This window comes from Aplysia californica, unplaced genomic scaffold (genome assembly GCF_000002075.1).
Source record: "Aplysia californica isolate F4 #8 unplaced genomic scaffold, AplCal3.0 scaffold00536, whole genome shotgun sequence".
NCBI classification, from domain to species: Eukaryota; Metazoa; Mollusca; class Gastropoda; order Aplysiida; family Aplysiidae; genus Aplysia; species Aplysia californica.
Genome location: NW_004797806.1, coordinates 383,269 through 399,672, shown reverse-complemented (window position 1 = coordinate 399,672; position 16,404 = coordinate 383,269). Strand labels below are relative to the sequence as shown.

General features: G+C 40.3%; 1 protein-coding gene across 3 annotated transcripts in view; it reads right to left on the bottom strand.

Annotated features, from left to right (window-relative positions):
* Window positions 1-332: 332 nt before the first annotated feature.
* LOC101856753 (DNA topoisomerase 2-alpha) overlaps window positions 333-16,404 on the bottom strand; it is a 37,860-nt gene continuing 21,788 nt past the window's right edge. For 2 of the 3 annotated variants that reach the window (XM_035971915.1, XM_035971916.1), the window contains exons 19-33: window positions 14,286-14,491; window positions 13,352-13,487; window positions 12,686-12,881; window positions 12,016-12,113; window positions 11,555-11,572; window positions 10,173-10,301; window positions 9,718-9,801; window positions 9,196-9,393; window positions 7,882-8,059; window positions 5,938-6,078; window positions 5,279-5,585; window positions 4,819-4,910; window positions 3,616-3,714; window positions 3,056-3,228; window positions 333-1,948 (exon numbers count right to left, since the gene is read on the bottom strand). In XM_035971915.1, the coding sequence (XP_035827808.1) occupies window positions 1,808-1,948; window positions 3,056-3,228; window positions 3,616-3,714; window positions 4,819-4,910; window positions 5,279-5,585; window positions 5,938-6,078; window positions 7,882-8,059; window positions 9,196-9,393; window positions 9,718-9,801; window positions 10,173-10,301; window positions 11,555-11,572; window positions 12,016-12,113; window positions 12,686-12,881; window positions 13,352-13,487; window positions 14,286-14,491 (2,196 nt within the window). In that variant the 3' untranslated portion in view covers window positions 333-1,807. The remainder of the gene's footprint in view (window positions 1,949-3,055; window positions 3,229-3,615; window positions 3,715-4,818; window positions 4,911-5,278; window positions 5,586-5,937; window positions 6,079-7,881; window positions 8,060-9,195; window positions 9,394-9,717; window positions 9,802-10,172; window positions 10,302-11,554; window positions 11,573-12,015; window positions 12,114-12,685; window positions 12,882-13,351; window positions 13,488-14,285; window positions 14,492-16,404) is intronic. The other variant, XM_005106474.3, reaches the window with a different exon arrangement.

Genomic DNA, 16,404 nt, shown 5'->3' with positions numbered 1-16,404 from the left:
ACTCGCTTGAAAGACAAAAAGCAGTGTCTTCTAAAAGTTATTTGCTGTCTGCTGTGTCAGTGGAATGGCATTGAATGTCGACATGCCACTGAGCATGGCCAATAATTTATGATAATTGTCACTAAAGCAGGGCTGCCTACCTCAAAGTTCCCATTTCAGGTAGATTCAGGGTCACTTTCAGGTATTTTGGCCCAAAATCAGGTAGTACAAAGACAAAGAAAGAAAAAAAAAGATGATCGTTGCCCCAGTGCACCTAGTAACCATCGAACAGGGCTTGCTTTTCCTGATGTTTGGATAATTATATTTTGAAAACTTGATGAAATGAGGCGAAATTTTGTTTGTTTTTGTGTTTTAAGCATTTATGGACCGCCGTTCAAGGCGCCTATCATTCATTATTGAATGTGGAATTGAGTGTAGGATGACTGCCAAACTGACTTCAAAACCCCAAGCCCATACCAATAGAAACTATATTAAAACATATTTTCCGACATTAGCAAAGGGCACTGACATGTCCTGTGTGGCTTAGGTATAACTGACAATTTTAACTAGTTTTGCTCTAAAAATACCAAATGAGTCCTGATCTGGGCCTGTGGAGAGGCCAGAACACCAGCTGCCAAAACCATGTTTGGGTTTCAGCAATCACGGATTTTAAAAAGCACACAAAATAAAACTTATTTATAAAACCTTTACAAATTTTGATTTTCCCGATGGGAGTCTCTGTATTACACCTACATTACCGCCTGCCACCACAGCCGCTTATTCGCGTGAAACGTACTCTCAGACCGGGGAAAGCCGTACGTAAATGTAATAATTTATCACTTACGCGACCGGTAAAATATGAACCCAGTGGCCTTTTCAGATTTGGTTTCAAGGTTGTTATTGTTATCGATTTCGTTGGTTTCGAGGACAGCACAGAGAGACAATGGTCGAGTGTGCAAATAAATGCCCAATCTGGCAATTTTTAATACAACTTTCAACTTGCCGAGAGTTACACTGTAAATATGACAGAGGCAAGTGTTGATCCTTTGCTACGGAAGGCCGATAAGCTAATACTAATACTGTCTCTCTCTTTTGTCCTTTACGCATGGAGTTAACATGACAATGCAGCAAGTATGGAACTTTCGGAAAGCACAGATTTCCAAGAAAAAAAAAAGGAAAGATTGGAAACACTGCATAATGGGTTTCTTTCTACTAACTTCTACTTGTGGTCCCCGTCGCAAATCCGGAAGTTTTAACCTCTTTATCGGTATGGTGGTAGAACAGGCCCAAGTTGGTAACTACCAGAAAAATCGGTAGATTTAGGCAGCACTGCTAAAGTTAAAAATTTAACTAATCCTTGTCTTGGGCATAAAGCCTCTTAAATGAAATAAAAACATTCGCAGAGATTTTTTTTTCCTCAATAACCTCATAGTAACATGGTGACAAGAATCAAAACAAATCTCAGAACACTGCAAGCCCTTTCTTTAGGTTTTGAAACCATTCACAAAAGGATCCTGCTAAAGGGAGAAGACATTAAAACCAAACAAAGTGTACAGACTCATTTTACCTACTACTAGGTTTGCATATATTTCGGGTGGCCTGTCCATATTTTCACTGAGATTTTCTTTAGAAAGAAGGTTACATTTCACTTCATTACAATGACCCTCTCCAACAAAACTGGGAGTTCTGTTCTGATCTCATGAGAATATTTATCAACTTGAAACCGCTCACTCATACATGAACCAAATATATCTGTGATGTAATTGCAGACACACCTCACACCATAACTTCATTTCACTAACACACAAGGTAGTCGTCATTCTATTGTCTATTCAAAGTCGTCGTCGTCGTCATCGTCATCACTTGAGTAGTTGTATTTGACAGGAGCCTTGGACCGTCCGGTCGTAGCGCGGGGTGCAAGAGAGGCAAAGTCCATATCATCAGAGTCGCTGCCCTTAGAGACCTTTTTCTGAAACAGACGAGTCATTCATTATTTTTTTCTCCCCCAGATAAACAAACGCGCCTGACCCATCTTCAGTCAAGGCTGTCATTTATGACCTCCAGCAAGACTTTCTGCGTTGATCAACGAGTTTCGGAATGTTCAAAGGCAGCAAAACAGCCATGACTGGTCAGTTTCTGGCACATCCAAAACCATAAAAACAGCCATGACTGGTCAGTTTCTGGCACATCCAAAACCACAAAAACAGCCATGACTGGTCAGTTTCTGGCACATCCAAAACCATAAAACCAGCCATGACTGGTCAGTTTCTGGCACATCCAAAACCATAAAACCAGCCATGACTGGTCAGTTTCTGGCACATCCAAAACCACAAAAACAGCCATGACTGGTCAGTTTCTGGCACATCCAAAACCACAAAAACAGCCATGACTGGTCAGTTTCTGGCACATCCAAAACCATAAAAACAGCCATGACTGGTCAGTTTCTGGCACATCCAAAACCATAAAACCAGCCATGACTGGTCAGTTTCTGGCACATCCAAAACCACAAAAACAGCCATGACTGGTCAGTTTCTGGCACATCCAAAACCATAAAAACAGCCATGACTGGTCAGTTTCTGGCACATCCAAAACCACAAAAACAGCCATGACTGGTCAGTTTCTGGCACATCCAAAACCATAAAAACAGCCATGACTGGTCAGTTTCTGGCATATCCAAAACCATAAAAACCAACCAGATACCATAATGTGCCAACCACTTTCAAATACAATGCATAACTATAATTTTAAACGGAATTACTACGACATTATAGTATAATGAAAAAAAAAAGTAAGGGAACTAAATCAACTAAGGGCCGTCTTCAGACAAGTTTGGAACAAAACGACACATCTTCAAACCCCCAAACCTGAAACAGGCACTGGCTCCATGGCACACACACAAAAAAAAAGGAAAAACAAATAGAACACGTTATTTCCTGGTGATTAATTATCTCAAATTTTAAAACTATTCTAAAGCAGCTACAAACAAAGATAAATTCCCTTTGAATTAAAAAACAAAACAAACGTAACAATATATTAGGAAAGCAACTCCAGGGGAGGGGTTTCCACTTCCTCATACCTTGGGAGCCGCTGCTGCCTTCTTTTTGGGTACAAAACTGTCAGAGTCTGAGTCATCATCTTTAATGGCCGCCTTGCTTCGTTTGACCGGTGCTTTTTTCACTGGACTGTCTTCATCAGAGAAATCCAAAGCCTTTTTCTTTGGTTTAGGGGCTGCTTTCTTCGGGGCCGGCTCTGAAAGAATTTGTAAAAGGCAGCCATAGAATTTTAACGTGCAAAATTCTGAAGAATACCAATACGTATAATTGTTTGATTATATCTTTTTTAAGGGCCAGGGGAGTTAAGCTCCAAAATAGTATGCTTTTCCAAGCTTTGTGGCTCAATAGTTTCGAAGCAAAGCAAAAATTTCACATTATGAGTAAGCCCCATTCTTGCAGCTAAGGGAGTGTATCAATGAGGAAAGGGGTATATGGAAAAAAAGGGAGAAACAGAAAAATTAAACAGCTAAGACAAACATCATGAGCCTTTTGTTTTGCATTATTGTGCAATACAAAAAATGACAATATTTTTTAAACTCCCCAGAAATTTCCCCCCTCCTTTTAGGAATGTTGACAAAACTACCTTTTTTAGCCTTGACTGGTGCTGCTTTCTTGGGGGGCGGAGATGCTTCAATGATGTCATCATCATCACTGCTGGGGTACATGGCCTTGTTACTTTGCACTAGATCGAACAAATAAAAAATAGAAACTCTAGAGAAATAGTGTCAAATTCATACTTTCTGGATCAAGCAAAGATCTTGGCAAAATTAAAGCAAAAAGCGATATGTATAAAAACGCTATCAGCACCTGACAAATATGAATTGATTGCAACGGGAAGACAAGCATTTTACTACAACAGAAATATGATGACACAATGCTGAAAAATGTAAGTAAAATACAAACTAATAAGACTTTTTCATAATCATGGACAAATCTTTGGCAGATACAACATATCCCACACATAAGGCTCACCATGACTCATCACTCAAGGTGACACAACAAGATAACATCGGAGGTGCGATCTGCTACGTGAAAATATCCTGAACTTATCAGACCCCATGCAACACACTCACGGGGACTCAAAATTTACAGATCATTTTGTCATACATCGTATTCAGACTGTTTTTAATATAAAAAGCAACTTCTCGACAATCAGCCCGAAGTAAGGCAAAATTTGGACGGACAATTTCAGAAATTTGGATTTCTTGACTTATTTCGAAATCCGGCACCTTCAATAAATTAGGAGAATCAGATCAACAATAACATGCTGTTTTGTTTTGTTTTAGTAGAGGTTTTACGACGCTTGCAACTGCTTACGGTCAAATGAGCGCCAAGGGTTGGATATCAACAGAGAAGTTCTTACAGGGAATCAGACTTACTCTGCTCACCTCTCTAGCTTCAACAACACAAAGTCTGCTTCGACTATCAAGGCACCCTGGAAATAGCTTGTCACAAGAGTGTGACAAACATACAAAAGAAGTAGAGGAAAAAATGATGATAGTAAGGATTAAGAAAGAAAAAGCAGCAGTTCCCTGTAGCAGTTCAGGCACTGTTATGAGCATGACATTGATGAATCAGCCCATTTACAATTACAATTCTACTGTGCATAAGAACTCAAGGTGTTAATGCCCCCCCCCCCCCCCCCCCCGTTTGGGAATGGCCTAAAAGACACTTCAGTCAGTAGTACCGCCGCAGGAGGTCATCAACATGCTCTGACATAAAAGTTACAAGTTACAGAAAGAAAGGGGAAAATAACAAAACCCAAAACCACAAAACAATAACATACTGAGTTTAGAATGCAGCTTTTCCTCATCTTCACTGCCAGAAGACAAATCTGGCAAATTGTTCTTCTTCGCAGGGGCCTTCTTTGCAGCTGGCCTGTAACAAGGGGAAAAAACACAAAGGCATGGGTTAGTCTACAACATGATCTAAATTTTAAAAGGCATGTCAGAAAAAAAAATACCAGAAAAAAAGAGGTAGAAATTTGGGATTTTTCCAAATCAAAGGCAGTCATTGTTCGTAGGCCATTTCACCAAATAAATTAAATTAAAATGTCCAGATCTCCGTAACTCCACTGTAAGAATACAGTTCTAACCAAGTGTTTTCATATTGCACTAATTCTAATCTCAATCAATGCAAAACTCCCATCTGTTGAAATAGCATCTTGTTTCTTAGAAGCAAACACATACACACAACAGCTACTTCTCACTTGAACAACACAAAGTCTTAAAAAGACAAGATCTTACTTGGCAGGAGCCTTTTTCGGGGCGGGAGGTTTGGGAGCAGGTGCAGCCTTAGGCTTGGGAGCAGCCTTGGGCTTGGGTTTAGGCTTCTCCTCCTCATCACTCAAGGCAAAGTCCACATCAGACACATCCCCACCTTTGGCCCCTTCGCTGATGTTGCCATCACTGACATTGCCATCGCTAGCGTTGCCATTTGCAGTGACAATTTGCCCAGTCTCTGCATCAAATGCTTTGAAACCTCCGTCTTTGTCCTCGTCCTCCTCACTCTCAACTTCTTCCTCATTGTCAAAGTTGTACTTCACCTTTGAAGCTGTTTGGGAGAAACAAAGAACATATAGGTACATTTTCATATAATGGCAAAAAAACAAACTTTTATCAACATTACTTGTATCTTGAAAAGCAAGATCTAAAAATTTATTAACTCTCTCCTACGTGCTGACAGCCACGCTCCTCTGACAAAATTAAAGTACAAAGAAAAGAGCTCAAACCTAGATTTGCGAATTATGATAACACAACTTCCAATGTCACCCATAAAAAAATATAAACGTCCAAAAACAACTGATAGAAAACTGTTAATTACATGTCTGGAACAAATTCATTTTCACAACTTCATCTTAAATATCCCTCCACTCTGTCTGTCCCAAAAGCAGTGGTGTACTCACCCGCAGCTCTACGGGCAGTGTCTCGGGGGATGACAATGTCATTCATGGAGTCTTCTTCCATTTCACTCAGGTCACTGTTCTTGTCAGACTCCTCATCAGACCAAGGGTTGCGCTTCTTCACCTTCTTGCCTTTCTCTCGCTCTGGGGAATCAGGAGGAAACTCTATGTTTGAAGGCCAGTGATGTCAAGATTCTTCTGTTCCCTTGGATTGAATTTTCATTTTCCCTTGTGCTTCTTTCCTGACTTACTTCTTAACAATCACAACAAATAAAGAAAATTTGCAATTCAAAAGATCCAAAACCATTTATCAGAAAATCACATTGTTCATTAGTCAACAAACCTATTTCACATTTTATACACCTTTACATATTAGCTCTTTTTATCCTGGCTGTACCCCCACGGACTCTGTACCTGTCCTGGGGCCGCTGTGCCATACGAGTTGGAATTCAGCGTGTACATTTCAAAGTGCTGTATTTCTTACATTTACTATTAGGTTTTAAGGAAATTTGGCAGTTATGTTAGAAATTGAATGTAGTTTTTGTAAATGTACGTGGTTAGGAATTACAACAATTGAAACCATGAAGATTTTGAGGTGTATTCCACCCTACAACTTGACCCTGACTGCTGCGCCCACGACTTCCCTTTGAATTTACAGATTTACCCCTACCCATCGGTACTGCACGAATTCCAGTACCGGTCCCTTTACCATGATCTGAATCGCTATTAGATGCGTCTAATTCCTGTTCATTATCATCCACAACGGAATTCACGGCACTTGATTTAGAGTCACTTTCATCAAATTAGTCTCATTCTCCCTCACAACCCAGCATCACTTTAAGAAGTTCTTTGTCGGTCATGAACATGCATTTTCGAGACATCTTCCAAGCTTCTACACCCATTAAAAACAAAGAAACCGCTGCTCATTGGACAATTTAAATATTTAGACAGCTAGCATCGCCATATTTGCGTGTTTTAGTAATTGCAAGCAGAACTACCTTTTTGACGTGCCCGTATAGCTGTTCCGAGTTTACTTGAAGCCCGGATAAAAAGAGTTAAAAGCGTACCTTGAAAGCCATTCAAAAAGAAGCACAAGTTTCAAAATTTCTTCTTCGAAAAAAAATTAACCTAATAAATTGTCAAGAAATCAAATTGTAAAATTAACCCAAAGATCTTTTCTGAACTTTAGTTCGACGTATTTTAAACCCAAGAGCTCACAACAAAATTTAAGAGATGTTGAAAACCTATTCAGTGGTAAAGAAATTCAAATCAATACATGATACAAAGTGCAACAACAAGCCATGAATGAACAGGACGAACACAGATAAACAACCAGACCATAACAACTGTTCAGGTGGGGGAGGGGGCTATCTGTTGTTAGTTTATTGCACATTAATTTTTGTCCCTTTGTTTGTCAGGAGATGCTGCAACCAGGGATGGAACCTGATGTCCAAAATTCACAGAGAGAGAGAAAGAGAGAAAGAGAGAGAGAGAGAGAGAGAGAGAGACGAGAGAGAGAGAGAGAGCAGAGAGAGAAGAGAGAGAGAGAGAGAGAAAAAGGAGAGAGAGAGAGAGAGAGAGAGAGAGAGAGAGAGACAGAGAGAGAGAGAGAGAGACAGAGAGACAGAGAGACAGAGAAGAGAGAGAGAAAAGAGAGAGAGAAGAGAGAGAGAAAAGAGAGAGAGGAGAGAAAGAGAGAGAGAGAGAGAGCAGAGAGAGAGAGAGAAAGAGAGAGAGCAGAGAGAGAGAGAGAGAAGAGAGAGAGAGAGAGAGAGAGCAAATCAAAATTGCGGATTTCCGTAAATTTACAGAAAATTTCTATTTCTGGCTGCAACAATTGGGTTACATTATATCTAAAAGAACAAAATCATAATATGAGACAAAACACGGAGACCAAATTCTGACAAGCACACATAAGTAGACAGCCCTATTTTGTGTTTCACTCACTGACTCCTCCTGTCGCTGCCCCTCTGGCCCTGCCTCGGCCACCCCCGCGGGCTCCACCCCGGCCTCGGGTGGACGTCGTTGTTGATGCCGCCCCGCTGACAGGTTCCTCTGACCCCTCCTCCTTCTTCACAAAATCAATCATGCTGCTTTGGCCATCGTCTGTCACTTCTTTCTTCACCTGGAAATAGAAACCATTGAAAGAGATCAGATTGTTTTATACTGTAAACACAAGCAAACATAAAATTATACGGTAAAAATTACCTTTTTGGACAAAAGTAAAATTAATGGCAGAGAAAAACAAACCAAAAAAAAACAAAATACAAGTAACCCATAACTTTTCAGAACATTCAAACCAGTCTGAGCAATAGAGCTGGGTCGCGAGCGAGAGAACGGAACTGTATCACCACTATTGCCTGCGGAACGCGATTCAGCGAAACACAGAACAGTATCGCCAAATGATTCCCGATTTACTACCCTGTCGCCGTCACCACCTTGAGGCTTGTTTAACCTACTGCTGAGTCGAGTCGCGAGCGCAAGAACGGAACGGAACACTTAGTATGGCTCCCCTTATTTTACAAAAGATGGTATAGTCCATCCCCCTATTAAAACAAAATGAACGGGGTCCAACCAATAGACAGAAGGAATTTTATAGAGCCATTGTTTTAGCGAATCGTGGGGTGGGGGGTGAATTTATGGGGATCGCTAATTGAGGTCAGTAGATAGAGCAGCGCAATGAAGGGAGGGGGGCGGAGAGGTTGGCGGGGACAACTAGAGTGGGACTCGCGCTTGCCAAGTGGCGTTGATATGACACTGTTCCGTTTCAGTCTGTGTTCCGCTGCAGTTCCACGAACGCTCACGTACTCGCGATTCTTTGAAGCCGACTGAATCGCAAATCGCCACTCTCAGATTTGGCGAGCAGGATCCAGCGCTACTGAGCAAGTACTGGTATTCAATAAAATCAAAAGGTCACTCTAAACTTTCTCCATTCATCAAAAGAAAAGGGTTTACGCTGAAGTAAGATTTGTCAAATTTTACGGACTAGTAAAAACAAATATTTGGGATCATTCAGGATAATTCTTGATTTTGACAGGTCTTTTGTTCACTTGAAATGACCATTGGGCTACTGGTATGACTCTCTGAATCAATGTATTTCTGTAAGAAAGACAATTACACTGACAGAAATTTATGCATACTTAGTACAGAAACCTTACAGACTTACGAGCAGCTCACTCTATCTGGCTTTTAATACAAGACGAGATAAAAACTATAACATTACCAGCATTTCTCAAGAGCTAGTTTGCAAAAATAGCTTACCTTTTCTTTAAAGAGTCGCTTTGCTGCATCCTTCTCTCCCTTTGCCTTGACAGCTGAGCTGACCTTAGGCACCACACGACGACCCATGGGCGATGGCATTGTCTCCTCGATTGGCTTCTTGGGTTTTGTTTTGCCAATCTTCCCCATCTTGACTGGCTTAGCATCGAGTGCTTCCGCTTTCTCCAGACGTTCCACTTCCTTTTTTTCCACAGAAAAGACATCACATTTTCATGAAGCAATGTAAATTTGTAGAACCATAGTCACTGTATACAATCAAACTTTCACTTCACTTTGATTTTTCCTGGCTATCTACCACACACATTTTGTGAAAATTTATGATACTCAATTCAGTTACTCAACGTTTCAAGATAGGAAAGGAAAACTCCATCGGCAAGAAATATTTAAGTCTACCATACCAAATCATCACTACAGTTTGCTAACATCTGTTCATTAACAGAAAGTATTGATATATTTGTGTTTCCATATATAAAGAGTGAAATGATCAGCTCTTAACAAACTCACTTCTAGGGTCTCCATGAAGGCATTCAAATCACCAGTCCACAAATCCTTGGGCGACTTCCTGCGCAAAACAGAAAGCTCCTGTGCCTGTTTTGAGAGAAAAAACATAAAGTAAGATTTCTGCAGAAAGACCCATGTAAGGAAAACAACTAGAAATGCAGCATTACATACAGAAGAGAGGAAAAGACCTGTCATCCAAGAGAAAAACTCAGGGACATACCATTATAATATGTAGTACCTAACACCCAATCAAAGAGATAAAAAGACCTCATTAGAGGCAGACAAAAAAAGCAACCAAAAAATCTGTAGCCTTGAAAGGATCAAGACTAATCTACAGGAAAGAGGGAGAACTAATCACTTAACAAATATATGGATGAGAAACATGTGCACTGTGGGCTTGTGGGGTGTCCAACATGTGCTCAAAACCATCACCTAAGCCTAAGCAAAAAAGCACATACCTTAGCATCGCGCTGTTTGATAAGCTCATCTTTTTTCTCCTTGGTGAGACACCACAGGGCCATACTGAGGATGTAGTTGAAGTCAGGACCAGATGTTTCCTCTTCATCCTCTTCTTCCATCGTGTCTTCCTATTTGTCCAAACAGACCAGAGAAAAAAGAAAATATGTGACCAAATGACAACCAAACAAATGACTTCGAAATTATCTTTCTGAGTTCTCACTTAAGAATTAGAACAATTTTCAGTTGCAGGAAAAAAATAACATTCATTAAAAAGTTCAAACACCTTGCTTTAGCAGCAACATTCCATTTCCACAAATGTTTCCTTTATCAGTGCAAGCATTATAAAAGGTTTTTCATCACTTTCTAAAGCAGGGAGAAATACAGTTCTGAAAGAACCATTCTAATTATAGACATCGGTGTAAGAAAACCCTGACGGGGCAAGAAAGTCCCAGCATTATGCCAGAAGACACTTCCTGTTAATTTCAAAAGATTTCATTGACTTCATTGCTCATTCTTATACCTGGCACACTTAGCTTCACGTAGTAATATCATCTGTCTCATAGACTTACAGAAAACAAAGAAAGACCAGCACAACAATCTCTCACAGCCAAAAGCACACACAGGGAGACAGCATGCAAATTCCTACACTACACCGACTCAAACACACTAAATAATCTGACTAAAGGGTCAAGACAAAGGACTGTCTGTGCCAGGGCTTTTTTGCCAAGAAGCAAGGAACGGGGAAGAAAAAGGACATTTTTCAAGATCTCAATATATATAACACCCCACTATTAATACTTAACGGTAAAAGTCAGGCATGATGAGAAACCACTTGAAAAATGAAATAACCTAAAAAAAAAAAATTGTTAAATCTTACGGTGCAATTACTCCTATGTTCAAAGTCTCCCCATGCATGTTTTTTTTTACCCAAGAACAAGTTTACCCAAGAACTGGATGGCTAGTTGGTTCTTGCACAAAAATTACTGAAACTTTCCAAAAGATTACAAAGCAAACACAAATTAACATGTAACTGCATCAAACACGCATCCTTCAAACCAGACAGACAACAAAAGCAACATCATTGAAGAACACTTCAATTTTTTCTTAACATCATGCAAATCTCAACTTGAAAATGCAATAACATACATCTTAGAAGCATCACCATCCAATCAGATCCGACATCAAACACAGCAACACAGAAAAGAGCAGAAAGCTTACAATCACTTTTAACTAATTCTGGGTTCTGCATCCTTTCAATTTCACACTTTTCACTATGAAATTGAAAAACTGCTGTGAACTAATGGGCTGCTACAAACACACACACCAAACAACTGCACGTACAACAACAGTACGTGACGTGGGAGGGAAGATGAGTACAAACCTGCAACCCTTTGACATCCTTTGATTGCAAAATCAGGAAAATAAGATTTGTAAGAAAGAATCCTGACTTGCATGTTCAATGAAAGACAGTCTGCTCATATAGCAGTATCGTGTAATAGAGTAACAGTGGTGCACAGAGAGCATGTGATAGACCCTGAACAATACTTGCCTCAAATGATATAATCATAGCGTATCTGTTTTTTATCCATATTTTAAGAACTGAAGAAAAGCTGTAACAACTACAAAGAACAATAAGACGTAGCAATATTATCATCAGGAATAAGGAAAGAGGTAGATGCTTAACTGAAACATTGAGGTAAATAAACCTCCGTGACATTTTAGAGTCTTTGACAAATATAAAATATAAAGGCGTTCTGTGTTTTTCAACATTTTGTTCTACTTTGATTAAACTAAAAAAAAAACGAAGGAAAAATGAATTCAAAAAGACATGTGGCTCTTTACCTTTCCTTTGTTTTGAGCTTCCTTCCAGGACTTGACAGGGTCTGAGTCATAGCCTCGTCTCACCAGCATCTGGATCAGCTCTTTCTTGGGCTTGTTTTCTATGTTAAAAAAATAGCACAAAAAACAAAATTAGAAGGTAATCTAAGAGGGGAAAAAAAAACAACAGAAGAAACACACATGGATACAAGAAAAGTGAAAGTGAAGCTTATTTACACAAATTCATGTAGCTTCTTCTAGATGAATTTTTTTCTCTTATTATATAATGGTTAAAATTTGGTTGAATAAACCACTGCTCCATACACTTGACACCCTTTAAAATAAAACAAACTATGGGGGAAATAAAGATAGACAAGCAAATATTTTAAACAATAAAAGTGTTACTTCAGAGCCTTTAAAGAGTCGCGACCCCGAATGACACCAATCTTCACATGTCCACAAATCAGAAACTTCACCTCCCCATAACCCTTGGTCATCATCATCAACACTGCCTTTCTCACCCAGCATCAGGGTACGTGCCTAAAACACTTTCAACTTTTCCTTATCCAGGGCTAGCCTCGTGATATAACCCTTGGTAGGAAAGAAAAACTTTTAATGAAAGTATCTGATCACTTTGACCATCCCTACAGATGAAAATAGCCTTGTGCATATCCACACAAAGTTCATCCCTCACCAATGACGATGATGCCGTCAATCTTTTCCATGATGAAGCGTGCAATGTTGTTGAGCCTCAGGGACTCGGCAGACAGCATGCCCTCCAGGTAGTCCTTCCTCTTCTGGTAGAACTCCAGACGTGTCGTGAAGAATTCCTGCAAGATGTCCTCCACCTTCTCGTACCGCTTGATGCAGCCGTTGTGGTTGAACAGCACCTGATTGACAACACAAAACTTAACATGTGGGAAGCTGGTCTAAAGGACTTTTTTATTTTTAAATCATATTTACAGTTTGTGAACCATTTACTCTACAAATAAATCATATTTTAAAATGATGGTATCACAAGTGTATTTACAGGAATTAAAGTTTTTTCAACAAGGAAAAGTACACATGCAAATTTCAAACTTTTTTTTTAAAACAACTACATTTGATAGCTAAAGGTAAAATATTTTTTCATTTCATGAAATAAACATTTCTCAAAGTCCATTAAAGTTTTAAGAAAACACACAATAAAAGGATATAACCAATTATTTTACAATCGTACTCAACTCAGTAACTTTATAATTTATATGGTCAGCTCACTCAAAAAGAGAGAAAAGAGACAGCTGTCCTTTCCATCTATGAACACAATACAGCTCATGCACTCACACACACACACACACATCCACACCCACGCACAACTCACCATTGTGTTTGTGGAGATAGTAGAGGACAGCTTGAACTGTTTGTGGAGTCCCTCCATCTCAGCTTGGGCCAGTCTCTCAGCTGACATCTTCACCACAAACCTCACCGTCTTGTCTGTGTGGTACTCTTTGTAGTCACTGCAGAAGAGAATTATGGATATCAAGCCAACTCAATGATTGTCACCAGGAACAGAGGAGGGCAAAAAAAAACCCTTAAAACAAAAAGAAGCTGAAGAGGCGAGCCAGATCAGAGCACCAGCTTTTCAGCCACTCACTGAATAATTAGAGAACAAAGAGTAATCCCTTTCACAATGGGCAAACAAGAAAGGACATCAACAACAACAAATGCATCCTTGTTCACGGTGGAAGGTGAAAGTGAAACTAAAACCGGACTTTCGGTTCAAAAGAAACCACACATACCCAAACCGCTAAAAGGAAACCTGCTGGACCACCAGATGTTGTTCGACTTAGAAAGTTTGGTAAATACAAGAGAAAAAAACAACTTTGGAATGTTGTTTTTCTTATTTTCTTTTAGTTTACCCGTTTCCGAATTAACTCTAGTAAAACCGGTTGCCAACTTCACTGCATTTTCATTCATATACTACATGAATACAACCAAGACAATCATTACAACATATTGTCAGTAAACAAACACGACAGTCACAACTGTGCAACAGCCTCCATCTTAAAGCCCATTTTATTGGCAGAATGCCAAACCAAGACGGCAGTTTCTAACGGCAGTTCCGATAAAAAGTAAGTAACAGGAACAGACCACATCACAACCCCTTCCAACTATCCATAAAGTAGAAAAAGTAGAAGGAACAGACCACATCACAACCCCTTCCAACTATCCATAAAGTAGAAAAAGTAGAAGGAACAGACCACATCACAACGCCCACCAACTACCCATAAAGTAGAAGGGAGGAAGTGACTCACGTGATGATAGGTGGCTGCTTCTCTGTGCCGTGCAGCATGAGTTCCAGCACATCCTCCTTGTAGTTCTGTGTCCAGGTACGGATGGGCAGCTCTGTGATCTCCAAGGTCTGGTCGTCAATCACTGAGATCTCACCATGAACGGCGAAGCGGTTGTCCCCAGCTGAAATCTCTTCAATAGTTCCTCTGAAGTATTTGAACTTAGGGAGCTGAAAATAAGCAATGGCAATATTTGATTTATAGACAGCATATACATCCATTCAGTGGGTTCAGAACAAAAGCAAGGAAGACAGAGATGACAAAGGGACAGCAAGGAGGGTGGGTTCCTCCAACCTTAAAGAACAACCATGATTTCATTATCTAAAATCAAACACTTCAAAGCAATAAATTAATTGACCCTAACCAATCAAGCAAATAATGAGATGTGAGATTCAAAGTAACCATTGTTTCCGAGACCTAAAAATCATGCCAGTTGACTTCCCAACAAAACAAAAAGGAATAATAAGCTGCAAGTCACCACGACAACAGCTACAATTTGCCAGGATCAAAAGAGGACAACAGTCACAATGGAAAGAAATAGAAGCAAAAGCTCTCCAACCAATCACATGTGAGAAAAGAAAAAAGATCAATACATGAAGAACTGTCCAAGCTGAGAACTGAGCGGTGAACCATGACCATCTGCATCTGTTTTAAATCTGTTGAGGAGGAGGAGGAGGAGGAGGAGGAGGAGGAGGAGGAGGAGGAGGATGACAACCACCAGGACGATAATGACGATAACGACTACGATGACAACAACGACGAAGATGATGGAAACCTATATTGCACCTTCATAAGAAGTTTCCGTATAATTCTAAAAGTCCCTGTATCGCAATACCTTACGATAACCACATTGGGGGACACACGGAAGACGAGGGCGCGATAAAAGTTTCCGCTTGGACACCTTGGCTCAATCTCGACGGCGTATGAGGCAATCAGGCCTCCGCTATTTCACAGAGCCCCTCTCAGGCCACTGTTTGCCCAACGCCGGCACGGCTTCCTGCCAACTACCCAGATTAGATTGGACCTGGGATACATCGTATGCTGAAAAGAAAGATCGCTTGCTGCTCCTGGTTGGAGATACAGAAAGCCGCCCTAAGCAGGAAGTTCGATTTTGACATTTTGCTGAATAGGGCATCCTTAAAGGTCTATAATAGGCATGTCCATAAAGTTGCTTTTAAATGTAGATCTATGCGGAAGTTAGCAATTTCAATGACTTTTCTTCCCCCTTGGATGTTAAAGGTCGTCATCAGTTTATGAAGAACGAAATATTTTTATACGGCTCAGAAGATTTTCAAAGCGAGCGAGTAATGAGCGAGACTGTCTGAAACTTACTTCTTTCAGAACGTTTTTGTTGGCCATACGAGGCAATATCAAAAGAAAACACAGTGTATTTGTGAATATGGCGGATTCTGGTAGGAGGAACTTTTGTCACCTCACCGCAGCGGGAACGCCTTGTGTCTCCAATTGTTAATCATCAGGCTTGTAGCTCGTTACTGCCTATGTCCCACCATCAGACGCAGCACTTCCCTCTCTGATGAGCCCAAGGGTCGCCCTAGCCTCATTAGCAAACATCGATCCAGGACCAAAATTAACAAAGGCGTTTTTCACCTGACTGACAAAGCAGAAAGCGATGGCTACATTCAGTACAACGGGGTGCTCGAGGGGATGCGCTCTCGCTGATAGCAGACTTTGAGGTAAAAAAAACAAACAACAAAAGACAGTCACAGTCAATCTTTATTTTCCTGCCCAGTCTTTATATCTATCTATCTATCTATCTATCTATCTATCTATCTATCTATCTATCTATCTATCTATCTATCTATCTATCTATCTATCTATCTATCCGTCCATCCATCCATCCATCAATCCATCCATCCATCCATCCATCTATCCAACCATCAATCCGTCCGTCCGTCCGTCCGTCCGTCCGTCCGTCCGTCCATCCATCCAGCCATCCAACCTTCCACCAATCCATCCATCTATCTATCTATCCATTTATCTATCTAGCTCATTTTTCTTCTTTTGAGTGTGTCCCCGCCGCACCCGCCCTCTTCTCTCTCTGTCTCTCTCTCTCTCTCTCTCT